This window comes from Heteronotia binoei, chromosome 16, assembly GCF_032191835.1.
Source record: "Heteronotia binoei isolate CCM8104 ecotype False Entrance Well chromosome 16, APGP_CSIRO_Hbin_v1, whole genome shotgun sequence".
In the NCBI taxonomy this organism is placed as follows: domain Eukaryota; kingdom Metazoa; phylum Chordata; class Lepidosauria; order Squamata; family Gekkonidae; genus Heteronotia; species Heteronotia binoei.
This window is the reverse complement of record NC_083238.1, coordinates 54,949,954-54,975,347: the sequence shown is the minus strand read 5'-3', so window position 1 is coordinate 54,975,347 and position 25,394 is coordinate 54,949,954. Positions and strand designations below refer to the sequence as shown.

General features: G+C 43.7%; 1 protein-coding gene across 2 annotated transcripts in view; it reads right to left on the bottom strand.

Moving 5' to 3' along the window:
* Positions 1–25,394, bottom strand: part of GLS (glutaminase) — a 94,457-nt gene that overhangs the window by 55,502 nt on the left and 13,561 nt on the right. The window contains exons 5-6 of one of the 2 annotated variants that reach the window (XM_060257409.1): positions 19,344–19,507; positions 14,898–14,956 (exon numbers count right to left, since the gene is read on the bottom strand). In XM_060257409.1, coding sequence (XP_060113392.1) covers positions 14,898–14,956; positions 19,344–19,507 — 223 coding nt within the window. Of the gene's footprint in view, positions 1–2,607; positions 2,752–14,897; positions 14,957–19,343; positions 19,508–25,394 lie in introns of those variants that run through there. The other variant, XM_060257410.1, reaches the window with a different exon arrangement.

Genomic DNA, 25,394 nt, shown 5'->3' with positions numbered 1-25,394 from the left:
CTATCTATGGCTACTTCAATATTATTAAACATTAAATCATTACTTTTACTTATTAATCTAATTGCCTAAAGTTAGGAAACTAAACTGTTTACATAAAGCTCAAAGAATACTATAGAAAGTTTTAATTAATAAGTTTCTAATATGTAAGAAATAGGGCTGAACATTGAATAAGGCTAGCTTTATTTTACATGTTCTTTACTGAACAGTTATAAATGAGTGGCCAGGAATTGCCTCTGCAATTTACTGTAATCACTGGATACACTTTCTATTATGCTGGATACTAAGGAAATTCGTTCTTATGCAGATAGTTGTGTTCAATGTACCCTCTAAACTGCAGAGTCTTGTGAGCAAAAACTCTACTTTCTGAGCTCCTGGCATTAAAGTTGTGAGCAAAAACTCTACTTTCTGAGTTCCTGGCATTAAACTGCACAAATTAGTGGGCTCTGGGGTCATCCCTGAGCTAAGACAAAAATGTGTGCGCTGGAGGCTAAAAATCTGTGAGATAGCTCACGCTAACTCAGCTTAGAGGGAACACTGGTTGTGTTATAGCCAACAACTCATTACTTGGGTACAACAATAATAATGTGTGCCATTAAGGCACAATCGACCTACGGTGATCTCGTCAGATTTTCAAGGCAGGAGATGTTCAGAGGTGGCTTGACGTTGCCTGCCTCTGCATAGCGACCCCTCTCCTCCTTGGTGGTCACCCATCCAAGTACGAACCGGGGTCGACTCTGCTTCGCTTCCAAGCTCTGACGAAATCAGGCTAGTCTTGCTTATTCAGCCTGCTACTGGGTACAGAGCACTGCTCTAATGAAAACTACGCGCAAAAGAGTTGGCGGGGATGAAAAGAGCCCTGTTGGGAATTCACACTGTTGGGGACCCGGTCCTGCATCTCGAGTGCAGATTCGGGGAGCTCCACCAGCAGAGCGCAACGAACAGCGGTTCGCTGGCACTGCGGTGATGACGACTACCCGGTGTGCCAGAAACTGGGTTAGCAGAAATAATTTTTCCCACAGCTAATTGGGATTTTTTTTTTTTAAAAAAAAGTGGCAAATATTAAAGTTAACGACCCGGTTTTAAGTGGGCGGGCAGTAAAGGACTGGACACAATATTTATGCCCTCTTTTCTCTGCTGGGGGGGGGAGCTTTATGGTCTCTTTCTGTTCGGCACAACGATACGCCCTGGAAGTTCGTGGGCAATTCTAACACACTGCAGTTGCCAACAGAAGCGCTGACATTGCACTGATGCTTCCTGCAGCGAGTGGATAAAGCCGGGGCATCGTCACCAGGCTCCTATGAACCCTGGCCCTACGTTAAGTGCGTGGGAGGGGGGGGGGGACACCATCCTGAATAGAAAGTGCTCCACTTGCGGGGCAGGTTTCTTCCCTACAGAAGTTACAGATACTTTTTAGAAACCTAAATATTTAAAGGTTGTTTCCATAGGAATTTGGCCTTTGGCTAGCAAGGTCCCTCCCCCCCCCTATAACAGAGAGCCTAATTCTGCACAAATATTTAGAGTTGTGTGGCCAAACTTATATATATATAGGGATACACAGCCATGTAGAGTTACAGAGGGAGGCCACTCTGGCATAAAGGAAGGTTTTAGTGGAGGGGTTTTAACAGGGCAACAGATGGGAGAACTCAGAACAAGAGACAACAACAGCTCTTATCCTTATCTTGCTGGACCAGCGTCCCCAGCCTTTTTGAGCTTGTGGGCATGTTTGGACTTTTCGCACAGGGCATGTTTGGACTTTGCGCACAGGGCATGTTTGGACTTTGCGCACAGTGCGGTGGCTTCTGCAGGAAGCGGAATCAGCCCCAAAATGGCTGCTGCAGCTTACTTTCATCCGCACAGTGAAAATCCTTGTGCTGTGGTGGCAGCTGCTGACAAAGCAATGCTGTTTTTAAAAAAAAACAAATCCGCAAAGCTAATCACATCTTCCCAGGCCAACCAGAAGCCTTGTTGGGCGACAGCCTCACCTGGCCTGGCCCGCTTTTTAAAAAATACTTGGTGGGCACCAGATAGTGTCAGTGGGTATCGGGGTGCCCACGAACACCACGTTGGGGACTCCCCACGTTAGATACTTCCGAAAGAGGTATCTGCTGCAATTCTGTTATTTTAACAACAGAACGCCTCGATTTCAACTGGGCCTGCCACAGAAACGCCTGTTTTAAACTTTTAAAGTTAGATTTGCAATCTAAAGAAAACATTACTATATTTAGTGTCAAAGATGGAAAACAAACCCCGGTGGTTTTATATGTACCAGCATCCTACGCGACAAAATGCATAAAGCCAGCCTCATTTCCCATTCTACAAAGCGGATTTAGGGTGTTGCAGATAACCTGGGAAGCCACACGCACCAGTTCCTCTAGTGATCTGCAGGCAGATGAAAGAATACACCACACTGCCGTGTCAAGGGTTATGCACCAACAGATTTCAAACTGCCGCTACCCCACAGAGTCAACGATTATCTAAAAGTATGCCAAAAATATTAAGCATTGTGTCGAAAGGCATTTTTAAAAAAAAATAAAAAACAAAGGCTTTTTTGTTAAAAAGTAACTCCAAATCTGTTCAATGAAAAAAATAATTAAAAGAAGGAATTACCAACTTCATTGAACTCTTGCAGTTGTCAAAATATTCCAAAGATCCTAATGCTGTAAAATATGTAACAACATTTAAACCACAAAAAAAAAAAACCTTTTAAATGCACAGTGAAAGTCTCTCTGGGAAAAGTGGGTGGGCATTAGTCATGGGAGAGTCTGCAGTGGTTATTTCTGTATGGTTATGGTTAAAGATAGGAACTGAAACAAGTTTTGCTTTTCTCCCCTGCATTGAAGGGGGAAGATAGGTTATTAATGCAAGAATACAGAACAGTTTGGTTGTCTGTTCCCCTTTAAACAGCAAAAAAGAACTCTTATAAGTTCATTTTTAACAAAATACACATAGCAACAGAGCATCCGACCAAGCAAACTTATTTCAGCTTTTATTAAAAGGCAGATATTGGTTTCTTTTAACATTGCATTAGGATTTGACCCGCAAAGGTCACTGCATCTTTTTCACAGCCTTCTCCTATATACCAGCTCAAGTGCTGGCGTGTGTCAAGGCCCCTACATCGTAGAGATAATGCTCTCAAAGCTCTTAAGAACCTCCACTTCCCAGGAGAGAGAACTTGCCTTCCTAGCTTTTGAGTTGTCTTTTTCTTTTAAACAGACATAACTTGTAGGTAGAGTCACTGTAACAAACAGAAACAGAACACAAAGCCTTGTTTTTTGTTCCCCCCTTGGAAATCCTGACATTTTTCCCTGGCAATTTGACGATGGAAGACAGAGCAGTTCTTGTTCTCTTCGATGTTTTATTTATGGCTCGGGGGTCTGATTTTTTTTCCAGTTTCTAAATTCTCCCAGGTTTTACTGACGACATTTTACAAGCAATTCCATGAACGTACCATGCAAAAAAAAATGTAACTTCACACAACATAAGATATACATTTATACACTGACCGTGTGCATGCTTGCATGTATATTTATGTGTATATACACACACTCACTCTACCGTGTATATACAAATGCACATCGAGGAACATAGACCTAATTTAAGACCAAGAAGATCCAATGGAACGTACCCTCACTCACGCACCATTTTAAATTGGGTCAGCGTCACTGCTAGTGGCTGCGCCCCCATGTTATTCATACTAAAGTTTTACTGGCGTGCAACAATTCTTACAATTTCTAAAACCGAATAATTTCAGTTTTGGTATGTACATGATGCCTAGGTATATACATACAAATCACTGGCTGCTAATACTATTGCTTGTATTGAACTTCATAGACTTTTGCACCCTACACCCTAGTTTAAAATATTAGTGTACGTATTTTTTTGTATTTCTATGTGCATGTGTGTACACCTGGAAGTCATGTCGACCTCTGGTGACTGACCTCTACCGGGGGCCTGGAGGATAATTCAGAGAGGTGGCTGAATAAAGCCTGCCCGCCCTCCCAACCACTGGTATTCCAAGGTCTCCCATCCAAGTAATTGCCAGAGTTGACCCTGCTTAACTTCCGAGATCTGACAAGATCAAGTTTCCCTGGGCTAGCCAGGTCAGGGCAATATTAACGTATGTCTCAACAGCCATTCTGCATCAAAAGATATCGTGATCTTATCAGATAACAACAAAAACTGGCAAACCAGTCTTTCAACGAGCCACTTTCTACACTAACGTGTTGATACGAACTTTAACCCAGCCAGAGCATCGTATACCACCTCAATACCTGGAAAAGCTCAGGACGCAAACTCAGTACTGTGAGCATTGACCCTTCCCAACATGAGAAGAAACCTGAGGAATCAGGCCAGCGGTCCATCTAGTCCAGCATCCCATCTCGCACCAGTTCCTCTGGAGGACCAACAACAGGGCAGAGAGGCCAAGGGCTTCCCCTGATGTTGCCTCCTGGTGCTGGTTTTCAGATGAGTGCCTCTGAATGTGATGGTTCCCCTCAGCCACCATTGTTAGTAGCCAGCGACAGATTTATCCTCCATGAATCTATCTATAACATAAGAAGAGCCCTGCAGGGCCAGACCACTGGTCCATCCAGTCCAGCATCCTGTCTCACACAGGGCCTAACCAGTTCCTCTGGAGGGCCAACAACAGGGCGGGAAAGGCTGAGGCCTTCATAAGAACATCATAAGATCCCTGTTGGATCAGACCAATGGTCCATCCAGTCCAGCATCCTGTCTCACACAGGGGCTAGCCAGTTCCTCTGTATGGCCAACAACAGGGCAGAGAGGCCGAGGCCTTCCTAAGAACATCAGAAAAGCCCAGCAGGATCAGACCAATGGTCCATCTAGTCCAGCATCCTGTCTCACACAGTGGCCAACCAGTTCCTCTGTATGGCCAACAACAGGGCAGAGAGGCCGAGGCCTTCCTAAGAACATCAGAAAAGCCCAGCAGGATCAGACCAGTGGTCCATCTAGTCCAGCATCCTGTCTCACACAGTGGCCGACCAGTTCCTCCAGAAGGCCAACAACAGGACACAAAGGCTGAGGCCTTCCCCTGATGTTGCCTCCTGTCTCTGGGATTCAGAGGATTAGTGCCTTTGAATGTTCAAGTTCTCTTCAGCCGCTATGGCTAGTAGCCACTGACAGACGTCCAAGAATCTGTCCAACCCGCTTTTAAAACTGCCTATACCTATGGTCATTGCTACATCCTACTGCTCTAGTATTTTGTGAGATAGAGAAGTTCTCTCTGTCCAATCTCTGTACTACATGCCTAATTTTATGCAATTCTATTATATTCCCCCCCCCCCCTTAATTACATATTAACTTGACTTTGGGGATGATTCTTTGCATTTTAAAATGGTTCCTTTCTTTTCTGTACCCATATTCTGAAATATTTAAACCTGGAACAAAGGCTTCAAATCCCAGCAACACACTACTTACTCACTGGGAAACTTCGGAAGATTACAACAATGAAAACAAATGTAATATTTTTCAAGGGCTGTTACCATGGAAGCAACAATCCTTTTGCCACTCAGGTGTTATATACGGGAATAATGGAGGCTTAAAGACCCTAAAGCAGGGGTGGCCAACGGTAGCTCTCCAGATGTTTTTTGTCTACAACTCCCATCAGCCCCAGCCAGCATGGCCAATGGCTGGGGTTGATGGGGAGTTGTAGGCAGAAAACATCTGGAGAGCTACCGTTGGCCAACCCTGCCCTAAAGGACCACGTTTGAGAAAGCAGATTTTTGCTCATTATCAAAGGAATGGCAGATTATGTGGTTTAAAGGAAAATTCAAAACATTTCTAAGACATACTAATTTGAAATGCTAAGAAATAACAATTGGTTGGCCAGGATCAGAAAAGGTTATCTGTGTTTGAAGACGTTCCTTTATATTTATCACCCTTCGAACACCTTCCTCTGTGACATGAACTGCGCACGCGCTTTACCTTCTTTTAAATGCCAGGCTGAAACACATCTTTTTAGCCTAACTTCTAATTAGGAGTTTATCTCATCAACTTTTAATGGTCTGCTCCATTTTATGGATAGTTTTAATGCCGCTTATGTCTAACAGCTTGTATTTTTCAATGGCTTGTGTTCTATACTGCAGTTTTCAATTGTGTACAGCGGTTTTCAGTTGGAAGCCAGTTTGGTGTAGTGATTAAGTGTGTGGACTCTTATCTGGGAGAACTGGGTTTGATTCCCCACTCCTCCACTTGCAGCTGCTGGAATGGCCTTGGGTCAGCCAGAGCTCTCTTATCTGGGAGAACCGGGTTTGATTCCCCACTCCTCCACTTGCAGCTGCTGGAATGGCCTTGGGTCAGCCAGAGCTCTCTTATCTGGGAGAACCGGGTTTGATTCCCCACTCCTCCACTTGCAGCTGCTGGAATGGCCTTGGGTCAGCCATAGCTCTCGCAGAGGTTGTCCTTGAAAGGGCAGCTGCTTTGAGAGTCCTCTCAGCCCCACCCACCACACAGGGTATCTGTTGTGGGGAAGGAAGATAAAGGATATTGTGAGCCGCTCTGAGACTCTGATTCAGAGAGAAGGGTGGAGTATAAATCCAATATCTTCATCTTCTATACCACCTTGAGTAGGGCTCTGATAAAGCAACGTAGAAATATTCTAAATCTATAGACCCTGAAGTGTTAATATACTAAATGGAGAGTTGATCTTCTCTACTTATAAGTCTTTTAAATTTTCCCTCAGTTGTGTTTTTTTGTTTCTTTTCAATTTACTAATGTTTTTTTTATTTCTCTTTTTTTCTACCTTCCTTTTCTTTTACTGTGCTAGTCATGGATCACACCTAATTATAATTACCAGATAGTAAATTATGGAATAACCTGTAATAGTTTGCATAGAGAATATTTAGGCAGTTAAGAATTCATAGCAATGCATAATTAATAGTTTAAATGATAATATGGGTTCAATTAGATCAACTGTGTTTTGATACAGGAATAATTGTCTTAATCTTAATTTCGTTTTCATCTTGACCTCTCTCCCTGGATAGAAAATGGTCTACATATCTAGATACATCTTTATAACTTAAAATCCTTACTCGATATTTTATTGTATGCATGTAAGTATTTATGCTTGTTTACAACCTGATTCCATAAGTTTAATTAATGGTATATGAATATTAATATTGATATTAACTTGTATATTTTTTTAAAAAAATCAATTAAAAATATAAAGAGTGAGAGTTGAAAGGCCACAGCATATCACCGATCTAAATTTAGAACAACCCTACTCGGGGTGTAGGGGCAGGAAGACCTAATCCCATATGCCTGTTAAGGGACAGACTGACCCTTGGTGGTGTCCATGTAATCACCCCCTAGCACTCATAGACAATACTGCAACAGGCTCCCCCCCCCCCAAAAAAAATCCAGAACAAAAAGCACCCCCCTTTGCTATTAGTATAACGATCGACAGGATAAAAAAATATGTTTCTATAGGTCTGGGCTGTATGCCGCAGAAACAGCTGCGGAGCATACAAAGAAAATGTCACCCCCCTCCACCTGCGGGCTTTGATAACCCATGAAACTTTGCCCCTCTGAGTCAGTGAAATCCCACGAACACTATGGGGGCTAAAGGGGGGGGGCTGCAATAACAGTGGGAGGGGTCAGCAAAAATGGCCCTCCCCTTCCTCAGTAAACAAAATACCTGGAATGAGCAAAAATGAAAGTTAGGATTCAAGCCAATATCCTTAAATTAAGGACCTAAGGCAGCGGTATAAATTTAATTAGACAATCAGCAGTCGAGAAAAATGTTACACTCTGCCAGCCTCAAAGATACAATGAATGCCAAATAGTATTACTCACACCTTTCAATACTGATATTTTAGAAGCAGAGAAATTCTTCCATTACCTTAAATGGAAAAAGTAATAAGAAAGGTCCAACAGCATACATTAGGATATAGTTTAGCCGGGGGTGGGGTGGGGGGTGTTGGTTCGCATTCTGGGCTACACGCACCAGAACGCAGCAAAAAACACGAACTGATGATCAGTCTAATATATATATATACACACAAACAGGGCTTTTTTTGAGCAGGAACGCACAGGAATGCAGTTTCGGCTGCCTTGGTGTCAGGGGTGTGGCCTAATATGCAAATGAGTTCCTGCTGGGCTTTTCTACAAAAAAGCCCTGTATATATGTGTATGTGTGTGTGTGCGCACGCATGTGTGTGTGTATATATATATAGCAGAATCGCTGTTGAAACTCAACTTTTCCTCAAGAACTCAAGGCCACCTATTCATGCTTACTTTTAAATTAAGTTTACTGACCCTGGCGCAAATGATCGTTTTGATATAATCACTCCTAAAACAATGCAATAAAGTTATATTTTGATATTAAAATTAGTTGCACAAACAGTGTCATACCTGGCTTCCTAGTGTGCATTGAGGGTTCATACAGGGACCTGCATAACTTCGGGACCACCCTACAGGGCCAGGGACCTGCATACCTTTGGGACCACCTTTCCCCACATGCTCCTTGGAGAGCACTTCAGTCAGGGTTGCAAAACCTGCTTTCAATCCCCGGCCTCAAAGAGGCCAGGCTCACAATGACCAGAGCCAGGGCCTGCTCTGTGGCAGCTCCCTGCTGGTGGAATGAGCTCCCCAAGGAGGTTAGGGCCCTGTAACAGCTTCCACAGTTCCACAGGGGCCTGCGAGATGGTGCTCTTCCACCAAGCATTTACTAAGATTGAAGACCGCAATAGAAATTGAATGATCTGAACCACCTCAAAGTACAAGTACCTCAAACCCTAAGATCTGTTTTCGTTAAGGAACATCTGGTAGTAACAGCTGATGGCAAAATTAGACACCATTGGATAGGCAGCTATCCGGCATTATTAAATTAAATAAACTATCGTTTAAGGATTATCATAGCACCTAAAACTGTTTTGTGCATTTTATATGTTTTAAGGTACTAGGAACATGTTGATCAACTGGTTTTTATGTGATGTATTATGAATATGTAAGCTGCCCTGAGCCTGCTTCGGCGGGGAGGGCAGGATATATACCGAATTAATAAATAATAAATGAATATTTAAAGTTTAAAACGACAGAACCCTAGACTTTAGGCTGGATTCAACTTAGATTTCTGTCCGTGGAAGGGGGTGACTTTCAAAATTCAAATTAAAAAAAAACCTTTAATGGCATAAAAGAGTGAAATAAAAAGTACGGGCAGGATCAGAATGGGTAAAATCCGGTAAAAGTTATACTGTCCAAGGGGTAGTAAAAACAATATCATAGAGAAGCGGCACGCAGAAGCAAAAAAGATCAAATATTCACAGTCTTAGTCTAGAAATATAACAGCCCTTGTGTAGTACAATAGACAAATACTAAGCTACTAGTTCCGTCAATCTGGGAGATTTTGTCAGCAAGAAAACACTGGGTAATTCTTTCTGGAAGACCAGAGCAATTAGAGATAACAGGGCCAAGAAGTTGCTGACGAATCTTACAAAACACAAGGCAACTGAATCGGGTTCCAATAAACAATATTCACATCGTCTATTCTCAAAGGGAATACTAAGAACATAAGAGAAGCCATGTTGGATCAGGCCAATGGCCCATCCACCAGTCCAACATTCTCTGTCACACAGTGGCCAAAAAAACCCATCAAGAAGTCCACCAGTGGGGCCAGGACACTAGAAGCCCTCCCACTGTGCCCCAATATTGCGGTATCTGCCTGAAAGAACAACTGACGGGAAAAAATTCAACCTGCCAAGAATGACAGCTCAACGCTGTCATGGATTAGTAAGATTATGCATGTAAGCAACTCCTTCAAAATTCATTTATTTAAGTCTCGGAGTCAGAAAACTGCACAGTCTATTCAAGAAAATACATCCTGTATAAAGTTAAGGAGGTACACACTACGCAGTGGAAGAAAGTGAAAATTGACCTTCAGTCTGCATGGGAATTTGACTGGGAATTAACTTCCTGTTTGCTCCAATAAAAGTGTACTGGCATGCTTACAGAGATACCGAGATGGTAATCTCCACCTGGCCGGGTAGCTCTCATGTGTTAAAGCAGACACGTGCAACAATCACCAATGGGAGCCTTTTCAGGAACTCTTCACGTGACTACCATAACATCAGATCCACCCTAAGTGGGCACATCTTGATCATGTCAATGGTGAGTCAGCATGCACAAATCCCAGAATTCCAAGCCACTGAAAGAGAACTGGCTTCCTAAATTGAACTGAAGATCCATCTATGGCCACCATCTTATCTCCAGCTACCTAGCAATGCTCCATTCTTTAGTTTCACCCCAAGGGCAGCTGAATGAGGAAGTGGTTGGGCAGCTTCAGACTCTAGGGAGAGACACACTTTATGCTCTCCCTGAAAACACAAAAAAAATAGCACACCGAGAAGACAAACTTTAGCCTAAGTCTCTACATGCTATGCTAAATTTTCTGCTTACATGAAACGTTTAATCTACGGGTGGGGCCCCTAACCTTTCTACTGCCCGCTAAGTGTTTTCAGGTAGTAGGGCTTTTGCCCAGCTAACGGAGATGCGACTGGCTGTGTAGACTTTGCCACCGCAAGCACAAGAATCTAAACTGTGTCGCTACAGTTAAACTGTGGCCAACCTTCTGTGACTGGCTCTGCCTCCTGAGGCAGCCATTTTGTTCCTGCGCCCACGATACCGCATCAGAATTCCAAATGTGCCCACAAGCTCAAAAAAGGTTGGAGATCGTAGAAAACAGTAAACTTTGTGTCACTACCGTATCACTGCGTGCACTGATCGGGCCTCAGACAAAGCTGTATTGTGCATAGGGTAAGTTTTAGACATCCACCGGTTTACTTTGCCCTTTCTTGTTTTTCAACACAGCTTCGTCTACTAAAAAAGTGCACCGACGCAAAGCGCAATTTAAAAATTCGAGTCACTGTAAGCACTCGTTTGCCAATGTTTCCTCTAATCCACACACAAACCACCACCCCCGGTATTGAGCTAAGCAGTTCATATCCCGAGCAGAAAATATAACTGCTGTCATCTTAAAACGGGCAACGGGCAGTGCAAGACCCTGTGTGGCTCCAAACCGACGCTGAGCATGGCTTCTGGTGTTAATGAACAGCTGCTCACAAACCCAGTTTAGAGGAGACACTGTCTGGGACCCACAGAACTTACGAGTGTACTTTTACATAACTCAGTGCACTTTTAAATGATGTCACGTACCATGACATGTTACTACTTTTAAGCTAGCTAAGAAAACATAATGGAACAAGTAGCAAAGTTAACACTATTGGTCTATGTTTTTAATCCATGTTTTAATCCAGGGATCATTTTGTAAAAAAAAAACCTGGTGGCAGAGCTCATTAGCATGTCATTAGCATATCCCCCCAGCCAAAAGCAACCCAACGCAACAAAGGAGCTCCCGGGCAAGCAAGGTCTGCTTGGGCTGGCTAGAGATCCAGCCAGCCCAAGCAGGCCTCGCTTACCTGGGGCTCTCCTGGGCTGCCCCCCCCCCCAGTCAAAAGGCCAGCAAGCCCCCCGCTGCCCAAAATCACATAAGAAGTGGAGAAAGGGTGGCGCTGGCTTCTCCAGGGGTTAATGAGGGCTGCTGGGGGTGTGGCAAAGCCCCTGGTGGCTGGCTGGCTGCCTACTCTCACAATCCAGGAATTGTTATGCAGCTGCACCTACTATTCAGTGGACAAGGTAGGTGGGGAGGAAGAGGGGGAACCCTCATAAAGGTTCAGGAGCTGCGCTCCTGTGAGCTCCTGCTGAATCTGAGGCCTGGGCGTCTCACAAATGAATAAAACATTTAAGTTACTAAGCCGCTGAGGATTATACCCATTGTCAATAAATCCAATTACAGGCTCAGTACAGACACGGAAAAGGCAAGTCATCTGATTATCCCCTATGAGCGAGGAAGGCCTCTGGGTGATTAGGCAGAGAAGGTTTACAAAACCAGTTGCCTTTTTCACTTCTTTTCAGGGTAAAATGCTCTGCACAGGCCACTGAGATGACCCAGTGGGCTAACCTATAAGGCTGTTGAAATCCTACATGCTCTTACTAAGGAGTATGTCCCATTTCCAATGAAACAGGAGAGCAGCCTGCTCTTAAGGATGCCACTAAAAACTTGCTTTAATTCAGGGGACGGGCCGCTTTAATTCTGGAAAACTTTTGCCGAAGTGTAAGCAAGCCAAGCGTCCTTTTAGCGTTCCAATTAGCTAAGTCATCCTCCTGATTGTTTTCTCTGACTTTCGTCGATAGCCTCCTAGCGGATGTAGCACATGAAATGGTCTCTCTCGACAAATGATGCAAGACAGTGATTTATGGCTGCTGGACATGCAGGTACCTCTACATGCAAAGTTTCAGTGCAATCCAGTACTGGCTGGAGAAGGAGTTAATGGTTTCCTTGGGATACTGTCACCATTGCATGCAGTGACAATTTAAGCTGCGCTACGTAGCAACAGGGGGAAACTTACACTGACGCTGCTGCGTAATGCTGAGTTATGTTTTTCACTTCGATAGGCCATACGTTGATTTGGAGGCTACCTTTCTGCAAATGGGAAGCGGTCTACAGGAAGATGAGGGAACAAGTATATTCTCTCTTGCAGTGGCGGACTGGGTCTAAAAACATTGGTCGCCTGGAGACGTAGGAGGCCCACCCACAACTATAAGGCTTTCATTTAATTTTTGTAAGAAATAAATAACATTTTCAAAAAATACACAAGTGGGAAAAGGTACAATTAAAACCTTTGAGAAATACATATATGTAAGTAATTACAGTGTACATATATTGTACATATCACTGGCAGCATACAGTAGATACTAAATGTAAATACAGATTGCATTTTCTCCAGGGGAGCTGAACTTTGCCAGCTGGAGATCAGTTGTAAAAGCGGGAGATCCCCAGGCCCCGCCTGGAGGCTGGCAACCCCAAATACAACATAAATTTTAGTTGCATTACAGTAATAATACTGAAACTTCAATTATATTTTCAAGCTACTAAAAGATCACTGACATTTTTAACATTGTCTAATGTTTAAGGGGGCTCACTTCATCGGGGGCCTACAGGGGCCCACTTGCCATCGGGCTAGCTGACACCCTGGCCAGTCCGCCACTGCTCTCGTCAGGGAAACTTGTTGGGGAGGGTCTAATTTCCCCCACCACGCTACAGTCCCTCCCCAACGCTCCATGATATTCTTGAAGGATCCTCTCTGACCCTCTGGGGATAAATCCCTTCCAAAAAAAACACACGGGCTGGATTTGAGCCACCAAGTTGTAAATTAAAATCAAACTAACTTCAATGGAACTTTCTTCCAACTAAGCGAGTACTTAAGTTAAAAAAAAAGGGCACTCGTACGCTTGACGATGTATCTACTGTTTAAAACTCATTATCAACGTTTATGTTCATTAAACCTACAGAGGGGGGAAAAAATTAAACATGAATAAATTTACCTGTCACACTTAAGGCCATTTTCCTTCACCTACAGCTATTAAAGATAAATGTTTTAACAGGATGTTCTTAATACTTTCTTCAATATAAAGAAAAGCAGAAAATAATGAGCCGTCTAAAAAAAACAGCCTTTCATAACTGAAAGTTCTACAACAAATGAATGGAGGTTAAGATGCAAATATCATAAAAGCTGCCAAATTTTAGAAATCTACTTCGAAACTACAGAATGAGAGTTTTCATTCGTTTCTAGAAATCCACAGGTGCAAAATTAGATTTTAAATTCTCACAATACAAATTGCATTTATAGTACTTAAGGTGTATTAGTGATGCAGAAATCTGAATGAGTTACAATATATTAAACATGACCATGCTATATATGAAATAAAACATATCCAGTGGCCCTGTGTTAGTTAAGTTACTAAGCCAACTGCTTTCCAAAGACATTTATCTAAGGAAAAAAATCCTGCAAATGAGAACACAATAAAACATGAGAATATTTAATATTTAAAGAACTGTGAAGGGATTTGACAATGCACTTCACAAAACTGTCAATCTATCAAGCATGCTCATACCATGGTGTATAATTAAGCATTTTCTTGTAAAACCTTTTACAAGAGCTCCACTACCTCAAGAACTCTGAGTAAGATTTAGCAAACCCTTTAAAGTGCATGTTAAAACCAATGCATAAAAGTCCAAATCACATTTCCACTAAAAATGATTATTTAAAGTTAGCTGCATGCTCCAGTGTGCGCTAAACAGAAGGAGTTACATTTATCTGGTGCTTTTTTATTTTTGTAGCATTTTCGGGGGGGGGGGGAGTGTGTACATCCAGAAGGGCCTGTATACATTGCCACTTTTAACATAAACTTTCATAGAAGGTGCCCGCAAAACGGGTCCTCTCCCCTTGTTAGGACTGGATCTACATGTTTTTTGAGGGGGGGAGGCAAAATTAAAAAATGGTGCCTTCTTATGGGCCATTCTATCTTATGGTCCCATAGAATACAATGGACTCCATACCCAATTTGGTGCCCCCCCCCCCACTGTCAGCGCCCGGGTCAAGCACCCCCCTTCTGCCACCCCCTAGATCTGGCCCTGCCCCTTGTTCCCTTAGCTTTGGAACACAATTTGGGATTTGGAACAAGTGGTAAAAACCGGGAGATGATCAAAAACCAAACAATGAGAAATAGAAGGCATAAATACCAGCGCTGTTTTCCCTTTCAAACATTTGTGCACCAGATCTGTACATGATCTGAACGTTGTGAGAGGGGACAGCTTGTGGGAAAGCTCCGGGAAAAGATGCAAGCCCCTCTGGATTTAACCTGGATTTTGCAGGTGCCACAGTTTTTCTGCTTACATCTCTCTAGCACAGAGAGCAGTTCAAGTTATCAAGTTTCTGCGGCTACAGAAAAGCTAGAGCAATGTGACGTAACTTCCCACACATACAAAAAAAATACCCCGCTCACAATGCAGCTCTCGGGAGAACTAAGTATAAACAATTTACCTTGATCAAGGAGGTAACCACAATCGCTCCAGCGTTCACCATAGGATTGTGAGGTTTGTCTGCAAAACAGAAGCTAATTCAGTCGTGTGATCTCGTCAAGCGATGAATACCACAACCAGGGGGGAAAAGCTACCTTGTATATCAGGAATATACCCTACCCACCAGGCCCGTAGCCATGGAGGGGCCCAAGGTGGCACGCCCCCCCAACCCCCCCCCTGGATCTTTATGGCCCCTCTTTTCTCAGGCCACCACTCTCTCCGCTGCCACTTTTCTCCCCACGGCTCTGGCAGCCCAGCCCCCCTCTGCGTGGCATCTCCCACTCCCTCCCACCCACTAATGGGGTGAAAAAGTAAAGAGTAGGCTCCTTGGGGATCTTGCAAGGCAGCCCCTGCCGACCACATGATCACGAGAAAAACCGCACAGAAGACGGCGGTGTCTATGCCAGCTTTCCAGCACAATCAGCAAGTTCAGCGCTGGGGCGGCCAGTGTGGGAGGGGGAGGTGCCGCACAGAGGAGGGCAGGGCATCCAGAGTCACAGGGGAAAAAGTGGCAGCAGAGAGAGTGGGGGTCGCCAGAGGGGGGGTGCTCTCCATTCAAAAATTTTTTCCGTGGGCTCCCCCAACTGGAATTTTCCAGCTATGGGCCTGCTACCCACCCACCCCTTCAGCTGTTTCCAACAAACAGCTAATGACTATGGCAGGCCACCTCCTGTCAGCTGCTACACATCCTAAAAGCACAGGCCTCCAACATGGATCATACGGGTGCCAAGGGACCCACTAACACCTTTCCTGGGGACCACCAAATGTTTCTAGGAGGCGGGCGGTCACTCTTTTTTTTTTAATTCCCCTACCACTGTACCAAGAAACGTTACAAAAAGCAATTTTACATTTAAAACAGTATTTATATATTTAAAACCCCCCGCTAAAGTTACTAAACAGGAACTACTTTGTAAGCTACTAATGCATGACCTTTCCCTATATACTTCAATACTGCAATGCGTGACAGCTTTAATTATTATTCATTTTATTCTGCAGACCAGACGCGTATTGGCTAAAAACTCCGAATAAAGGGGGAAGTTAAATCAAATACAAGATCCATGATTCTCAAGCTGCCTAATACAAAATAGTTACATAGAAATAGAGTCTCTTAATAAAAGTTTGTAATTCAAAACCATTTTAAGTATTCCAACACTGGTCATCCTGTGTTGAGATGTCACTGACAGGCTATATTTAGGACAGTCAATGAAAGTACAAGCACTATATACTAATGAAACATCGAGCTGGGCGGCGTGGTAATTTTTAGATGCAATGGTCGATGGCTTTTGCCTTTGGCACAGATTAGACAGCTGGAACTATACCAAGGACGCTAAGGTAGATCAGCTCTTTTGTATTAAGAGATTAACTTCTGGATGGAAGAGATTACTCAGTCTAAAATTTGGACCAAGTTACTTTGCACAAAAGCTAATAATACCATACAGGGATCAAAAACCAAAAGAAAAGTAATGAAGTTTAGACATGTTATATTGAACGAGCAAACTTCTGTCTGCAAAGATCATTATTTTTTTTTAATATTATAAACATCTCGTTTAGAATTAAATTTTGTTTTGAAGCTGACTGGTACAGGAGGTGGCTTCCAGAAATACTGGGAGAGTCATCACTGGTTTGACTTAACTTGTGTGCTTCGAGCCTATATTCAACACTGAAAGACTGAAAGGACACCGAGAACTAACTGTTCTTCAGCAGTTTCCATTTAATTTATACATTTTATGGTTGTCTTGGAATCTCTCTGTTCAAAGATAATTGGGTATTTGTTTTTTTTTAGAAACAAATGTAATAGGACTTACAGGCCAGAAAACACGAATGCCACAATTTATGACTAGAAAAGTAGTAATACTATTTGAACAGAGTGTTCCACTGGCTGCAAATACCGTGAAAATTAGGATAACGCTTTCTGGGTCCGCCATTTAAACGCTAGTTATCAAACTCAACTTAAGGCGTAAGAAACATTTCATCCCAAACAGACAAACACAGGAAAGCTATTCCTCCGTGAATGAATCACACGGCTGACAAATGCCACATCTTTCCTCCCATTCTATTAAAAATTAATTCTGTATCGTAGCAACAGAGTGCTGGTCTTGTCTTACGGAGTGAGAGCCACTGGGCATTTTTCCCTAATGAAATCCAGTGCTTCACTTCAATCTTAAAATATATCACCAAAACATAACTCAATTCAGTTTTAAACACAATCCTTGGTGGTGATAACCACTCCTTATCCTCTGCTGTACCCGCTCCCCTCAAAACCAAACACATTTTAATTTAGGGAAGGGCAGTTTTACAGGAGCCAGAACTCTGAAATTGACCTTCAAAGCTTTCAGGAATGTAACTCTTGCTTTAATTTAACACAGCTGTCTGCCAGTAACAGCTGAGGGGGAAAAAAAGAATTAAGGGCAAGTTTAACCCAACTCATCTGGCACCTTCCGGGATACAACATTTTGTTAAGGCAACACACTTGTGTGAACAATAATGACGACTCACACACACAGAGCTTGCAGCAGTTTTCCTGCTGCCGACGCCCAGGGGATTCCTATCCATCATATCCACGTGATTTACCATTATGGCCAAGCAGACATGGCAGTAGGAACTGTTGGGACTGATAGTTTAGAAGGCAAGAAGCTATACTATGAGGAGGAGGAGGAGGAGAAGACGACTGCAGATTTATACCCTGCCCTTCTCTCTGAATCACAGACTCAGAGTGGCTTACAATCTTCTATATCTTCTCCCCCAACAACAGACCCCCCTGTGAGGTGGGTGGGGCTGAGAGGGCTCTCACAGCAGCTGCCCTTTCAAGGACAACTCCTGTAATAGCTATGGCTGGCCCAAGGTTATTCCAGCAGGTGCAAGTGGTGGAGTGGGGAATCAAACCCGGTTCTCCCAGATAAGAGTCTGCGCACTTAACCACTACACCAAACTGGGCGTTTTTCACTAATGAAATCCAGAAGAAGACTGCAGATTTATACCCCGCCCTTCTCTCTGAATCAGAGACTCAGAATGGCTTACAATCTTCTATATCTTCTCCCCCAACAACAGACCCCCTGTGAGGTGGATGGGGCTGAGAGGGCTCTCACAGCAGCTGCCCTTTCAAGGACAACTCCTGTAATAGCTATGGCTGGCCCAAGGCTATTCCAGCAGGTGCAAGTGGAGGAGTGGGGAATCAAACCCGGTTCTCCCAGATAAGAGTCCACACACTTAACCACTACACCAAACTGGCTTGTATTATGCACACCAGTTGTATTACGCACAAATCGGGCAAGAAATTATATTAAGCGTTACCAGTAGATTTAAGAGCAACAAGGAATCTGCTAGCAGCACATCAGAACTACTGATACCTGCTAAGAATGCACCTTGAAAAAAACAAGAATTACTGGCAGTGACTATGGACACAGATCACAACACAGATCATCCCAAGAACTGGTAGACATATGTACCATCCTATACTGAATTGCTAGGTTGTACTTTTTTAAATGCCCATTGTTTTTGTGGATTAAGTTGTTTTAAGTCTCCGGTGCAAGAGAACTGCATGAGATACTGATGATGTACTAATATTAATCAGAGCTTTTTTTGTAGCAGGAACTCCTTTGCATATTAGGCTACACCCCCCAGATTTAACCAATCCTCCAAGAGCTCACAGTAGGCCCCGTAAGAAGAGCCTTGTAAACTCTTGAAGGATTGGCTGCATCAGGGGCATGTGGCCTAATATGCAAAGGAGTTCCTGCTACAAAAAACAAACAAACACCCTGATGGCAACCAATCCTAGACTTAAGGAAACTACATATGAACATATGACATATGAAGCTGCCTTCTACTGAATCAGACCCTCGGTCCATCAAAGTCAGTGTTGTCTACTCAGACTGGCAGCGGCTCTCCAGGGCCTCAAGCTGAAGTTTTTCACACCTACTTGCCTGGACCCTTTTTAGTTGGAGATGCCAGGGATTGAACCTGGGACCTTCTGCTTCCCAAGCAGATGCGCCACCTCTAAGCCACCGTCCCTAGCAACGTCTCTAGCAAACTAAGCAACGACTCTGCCCAGTGGCAAAACCAGTGTCAGTTCCTTGGGTCCACGAAAATAACCAGGGACACGGTGGCTTAAGAATTTTTGGAAGTCAGCGTGCCGCTTGACGCTTCTGCCCATCGTAATCGGAAGTGCTCACAACTTTCTCAAACGTTTTGTTCAAAACAAAGGCCATTTGTTTACTCCTATCTCAAACACAAGCAACAAATATAACATCTCCTACTGAGTAAAGATGCGTGAGGGAGTTCATGAGTAGGATGGGCAAATGCCAGCCCCTTCTCCTCTCCCTCCTCCGTCTGTCCACAAACCCCGTCCTCTCTGAACTGCTTTGTTGGATTGAACGTTGCTTAACTGATAAGACATAAAGAGGTAACGTACCGTCTTCGTTGAGGAACAATTTATTGAATCGCAGACCACTCGGTTCTTTGCCGACATATCTGTGCACGTATTCGGTGCCAAGGTCATTAACAGCGATCGCATACTTCAGAGGCTTCACGCAGGACTGGAGACAAAACGGGACTTTGGTATCTCCGATAGAATGCCTGTGAGAAACAAATACAATCGGAGACTTCTAAAGTTGCTGCCAAATATCTTCGGAGGCAGAGATATAGTCATGTCCTCTGGCAAGAGCTTGGGAGAGGGATTCTATTAACATCATTCTTTGCTCCTTACAACCTTTCGGGGCAGGGCGGGGGGGGGGGGAAATAATGCCTTTTCACTTTATTCTAATACTAACAAAGGATGCCTGGATGCACTGGTGGTACATGAAGCTGTCTTACGCTGAGTCAGACACCGGGTTCGTTGAGGTCGACTGAGGGGGTGACATGATCGAGGTTTACAAGATTATGCATGGGACAGAGGAGGTAGAGAAAGAAGTACTTTTCTCCCTTTCTCACAATATGAGAACTCCTGGGCATTCAATGAAATTGCCGAGCAGTCGGGTTAAAAACAGATAAAAGGAAGTACTTCTTCACCCAAAGGGTGATTAACACGTGGAATTCACTGCCACAGGAGGTGGTGGCAGCTACAAGCATAGCCAGCTTCAAGAGGGGACTGGATAAACATACGAAGCAGAGGTCCTTCAGTGGCTATTAGCCATAGCGTAATGTTAGAGCTCTCTGTCTGGGGCAGTGATGTTCTGTATTCTTGGTGCTTGGGGTGGGGGGCACAGTGGGAGAGCTTCTAGTGCCCTGGCCCCACTGATGGACCTCCTGATGGCACCTGTGGTTTTTTTGGCCACTGTGTGACACAGAGTGTTGGACTGGATGGGCCATTGGCCTGATTTAACATGGCTACTCTTATGTTCTTATGAGGTCAGTATTGTCTACTCAGACTGGCAGCAGCTCTCCAGGGCCTCAGGCTGAGGTCTTTCCTGCCACCTACTGCCTGGTCTTTTTTAACTGGAGATGATGGGGATTGAACATGGGACCTTCTGCATGCCTAGCAGAGGCTCTTCCAGCGAGTCATGGCCCCTCCCACCTCAGACCCTTGGCCCATAAATGTCAGTATTTTGTCTGTTCAGACTAGCAGAGTCTCAGGTGGAAGTCCTTCTCATCACCTACTGCCATATATTTTAACTGGAGATGCTGAGGATTGAACCTGGGACCTTCTGCGTGCCAAGCAGATGCTCCTCTTCTGAGTCACAGCCCCTAATATTTGAGGCAGAGCCATAAACAGTGCATAAGAACATAAGAGAAGCCATGTTGGATCAGGCCAATGGCCCATCCAGTCCAACACTCTGCGTCACAAAGTGGCACCCCCCCCCCCATGTGCCATCAGGAGGTCCACTAGTGGGGCTAGAAGCCCTTCCACTGTGCCTCCCCCCAAGCACCAAGAATACAGAGCGTCGCTGCCCCAGTCAGAAAGTTCCAACAATATGCTGTGGCTAATAGCCACTAATGGACCTCTGCTCTATATGCTTATCTAATCCCCTCTTGAAGCTGGCTATGCTTGTAGCTGCCACCACCTCCTGTGGCAGTGAATTCCACATGTTAATCACCCTTTGGGTGAAAAAATATTTCCTTCTATCAGTTCTAACCCGACTGCTCAGCAATTTCATTGAATGGCCATGAGTTCTTGTATTGTGAGAAATGGAGAAAAGTACTTCTTTCTCTACTTTCTCCATCCCATGCATCATCTTGCAAACCTCTATCATGTCACCCCGCAGTCGACATTTCTCCAAACTAAAAAGCCTCAAGCATTTTAACCTTTCTTCATAGGGAAAGTACAGTGTGAATAACAGGCACCCAGAACCCTTGAAAGCGTTAAAAACTAAGCCCATGTCACTTGCTTTCAATGTCCTATCTGCCAGAAAACAGAGCCAAAATGAGAGCCAACACCAAAACCACTAGCTTATTTCCCAACTTGCAGATGTGAGGTAAATGTATTTTCTCCAAATACCGTCCTCCAGAAACAGTTCATAAAGAGTTCTGAAACCCCACCGTTACTCCAAGTATTCTTTTTCAAATTATTTTTTTACAAAATATTAATTTTAATTAGAAACTGTAGCAGGATATTTCATTGGACGAGATTATCAGGGCAGATCTCAAATATATCATTTTTTTTAAAGAAAAGGAGACGAAAGAAACTGAACAAACCATTTGTATTTTATCAGTTACTGGAAGCACTCCAGTAACTGATAAAAATACAAACGGATGAACAGTAACTGCTCATCACCCCCCGCGTAAATAATGGTATATCACACTGGCTCAAAAGATCAGATGGTTTGATTTTTACACCTGTCCATCTTTATCCCACTTGGCAGAAAGAAAAAACAAGGTGTTGTGTTGAAAATGCGTCATGATATTCTGCTGGAAGAACCCACGTTTGGAACCAAACTTTGTTACTTTAACTTCACTTTAAACTTCCTGAGCCTTTTATGTTTTTGTTCAGTGGAGTTCGAGACTGCAAAGCCATCCAGAAATTAGACTTGAACCAAAAAACCCCCGCAAAACCTAAGCTTTATTACATATTTTAGAACTAAGCCACCAGACTTGTACAATTAGTTATCTTCCGAGTTGATCTTAGCCCACCAAGGTCTTAATAACCACCTGCTACCACCGACCCAAAACAGCAAAAGGTACAAATAAAAACCTAGAAGGCATGCATACACATGTATGTATTTGTTCGACTTAGCGGCCCGTACACAGCAAGTACACACGGACAAAAAGATATGCACAAAGTCAAAAACGTTATCGGAGCAAGTTTGCAAAACTGATTAGTTCCAATCTTTATCACAATGTTACGTACAAAGCAAATGTTGACTAGAACTAAGTTTATCTTATGGTGGTTTAAAACATGATTCAAGAGTAAGGGAGAACGCCTATCAAAGTTTGCTAGGCCTCCGCTATTTACTTCTAGAAATAAAACTGGCAAGAATGAAGCTCTATATTTCAGGTGAGTTTTATTGATCTCTATATTGTCATAAGCAATACTTCCTATAAGCCGTGGATTCTTGTGAGCAAAAATTCTACTTTGTGAGCTACTGGCATTAAAATTGTGAGGTACTGAATAAATTAGTTTGCTCTGGGGCCATTTTTTCCTGTGCTAAGACCAAACTGTGTGAGTTGGAGGCTAAAAAACTGAGCTAGCTTTCACTAACACAGCTCAGAAGGAACACTGGTCATGAGTGCAACCTAATGATTTACATAAACTATTTTATATTATGTATTTCCAAAGCAGTTGTAGAACAGCGGTCCCCAATCTTTTTGGCACCAGGGACCGGTTTTGTGGAAGACAATTTTTCCATGGATTGGGGGGGAGCGGGGGGCATGGTTTCGGGATGATACAATTGCGCACTTTATTTTGGTGTGGTGGTTAAGTATATAGACTCTTATCTGGGAGAACTGGGTTTGATTTCTCACTCCTCCACTTGCAGCTGCTGGAATGGCCTTGGGTCAGCCATAGCTCTCACAGAGTTGTCCTCGAAAGGGAAGCTGCTGTGAGAGCTCTCTCAGCCCCACCCACCTCACAGGGTGTCTGTTGTGGGGGAGGAAGATAAAGGAGATTGTAAGCCATTCTGAGATTCAGAGTGGAGGGCAGGATATAAATCCAATGTCGTATTATTATTACTACTACATTATAACATATAATGAAATAATTATACCACTCACAGCCCGGTTGCTAACAGGCCACGGCCCAGTACCGGTCCACGGCCCAGGGGTTGGGGACCCCTGTTGTACAAGAAAGCTTAGGACATTCTAAAAGCCTTGTATTATCTAAAACGGACATTCTGTTCCTACTCAACGGAAAACTGATGATTGTTAAATACACTAGGTCTGTATTCTTAACCTTCTCTATTACATACTTCCTGGACCAACTGAGCCATATTTCCAATGGTATGATGTTTTACGAGGCTTATTTGGAAGAGTCTCTGGTTTTGCATAGAAGCCAACGAGAAGGATGGCTGTACAGAGAAGCTGCATGTGAAACTGTGTTACCCACAAAATGTGTTCTCCGCCTGAGAAGATCAACAAGGCTTCCTTCTCTCCTGGACGTCTGCAAACACACTGCAAAACTAAAGAACAACTTTTGAGCCCAGTGGCACCTTAGAGGCCAGCAAAGTATTATTCAAGGTGTGAGCTTTTGTGCGCAAGCACACGTCCTCAGAAAGCTCGCGGTCTGAATGAAACTTTTTTTGAACATGAAAGCTCACACCTTGCAAAAAACTTTTTTGTGTGTAAATCTCACACCTGGCATAAAACTTTGTTGGTCTTAAAAGATGCCACCTGGACTCAAAATTTGTTCTACTGCTTCAGGCCAAAATGGCTGCCCACCTGGATCTACGCAAAACTGAATCATTCAAAAAGCTTTTCCTATGCAGGCAACAGGGTTACACTGTACTAAAGGATTCAAAGTTACTTGGATAAATGATTCGGGACTGTAGTCTACACGGAAAAACACAATCAAAGATTGTTTTAAAGCTTTAAATAAGAACATAAGAGAAGCCATGTTAGATCAGGCCAATGGCCCATCCAGTCCAACACTCTGTGTCACACAGTGGCAAAAAATTTATACACACACACACACACACTGTGGCTAATAGCCACTGATGGACATCTGCTCCATATTTTTATCTAAACCCCTCTTGAAGGTGGCTATGCTTGTGGCCGCCACCACCTCCTGTGGCAGTGAATTCCACATGTTAATCACCCTTTGGGTGAAGAAGTACTTCCTTTTATCCGTTTTAACCTGGCTGCTCAGCAATTTCATCGAATGCCCACGAGTTCTTGTATTGGGAGAAAGGGAGAAAAGTACTTCTTTCTCTACTTTCTCCATCCCATGCATTATCTTGTAAACCTCTATCATGTCACCCTGCAGTCGACGTTTCTCCAAGCTAAAGAGTCCCAAGCGTTTCAACCTTTCTTCATAGGGAAAGTGTTCCAGCCCTTTAATCATTCTAGTTGCCCTTTTCTGGACTTTCTCCAATGCTATAATATCCTTTTTGAGGTGCGGCGACCAGAACTGCAGAAGAAGAAGAAGATATTGGATTTATATCCCGCCCTCCACTCCGAAGAGTCTCAGAGCGGCTCACAATCTCCTTTACCTTCCTCCCCCACAACAGACACCCTGTGAGGTGGGTGGGGCTGGAGAGGGCTCTTACAGCAGCTGCTCTTTCAAGGACAACCTCTGCCAGAGCTATGGCTGACCCAAGGCCATGCTAGCAGGTGCAAGTGGAGAAGTGGGGAATCAAACCCGGTTCTCCCAGATAAGAGTCCGCACACTTAACCACTACACCAAACTGCACACAGTACTCCAAATGAGACCACACCATCGATTTATACAGAGGCATTATGATACTGGCTGATTTGATTTCAATTCCCTTCCTAATAATTCCCAGCATGGCGTTGGCCTTTTTTATTGCAAACGCACACTGTCTTGACATTTTCAGTGAGTTATCTACCACGACCCCAAGATCTCTCTCTTGGTCAGTCTCTGCCAGTTCACACCCCATCAACTTGTATTTGTAGCTGGGATTCTTGGCCCCAATGTGCATTACTTTGCACTTGGCCACATTGAACCGCATCTGCCACGTTGACGCCCACTCACCCAGCCTCAACAGATCCCTTTGGAGTTCCTCACAATCTTCTCTGGTTCTCACCACCCTGAACAATTTAGTGTCATCCGCAAACTTGGCCACTTCACTGCTCACTCCCAACTCTAAATCATTTATGAACAAGTTAAAGAGCATGGGACCCAGTACCGAGCCCTGCGGCACCCCACTGCTTACCATCCTCTACTGCGAAGACTGCCCATTTATACTCACTCTCTGCTTCCTATTACTCAGCCAGTTTTTGATCCACAAGAGGACTTGTCCTTTTACTCCATGACTCTCAAGCTTTCTAAGGAGCCTTTGATGAGGAACTTTATCAAAAGCTTTCTGGAAGTCAAGGTAAACAACATCTATTGGGTCTCCTTTGTCCACATGTT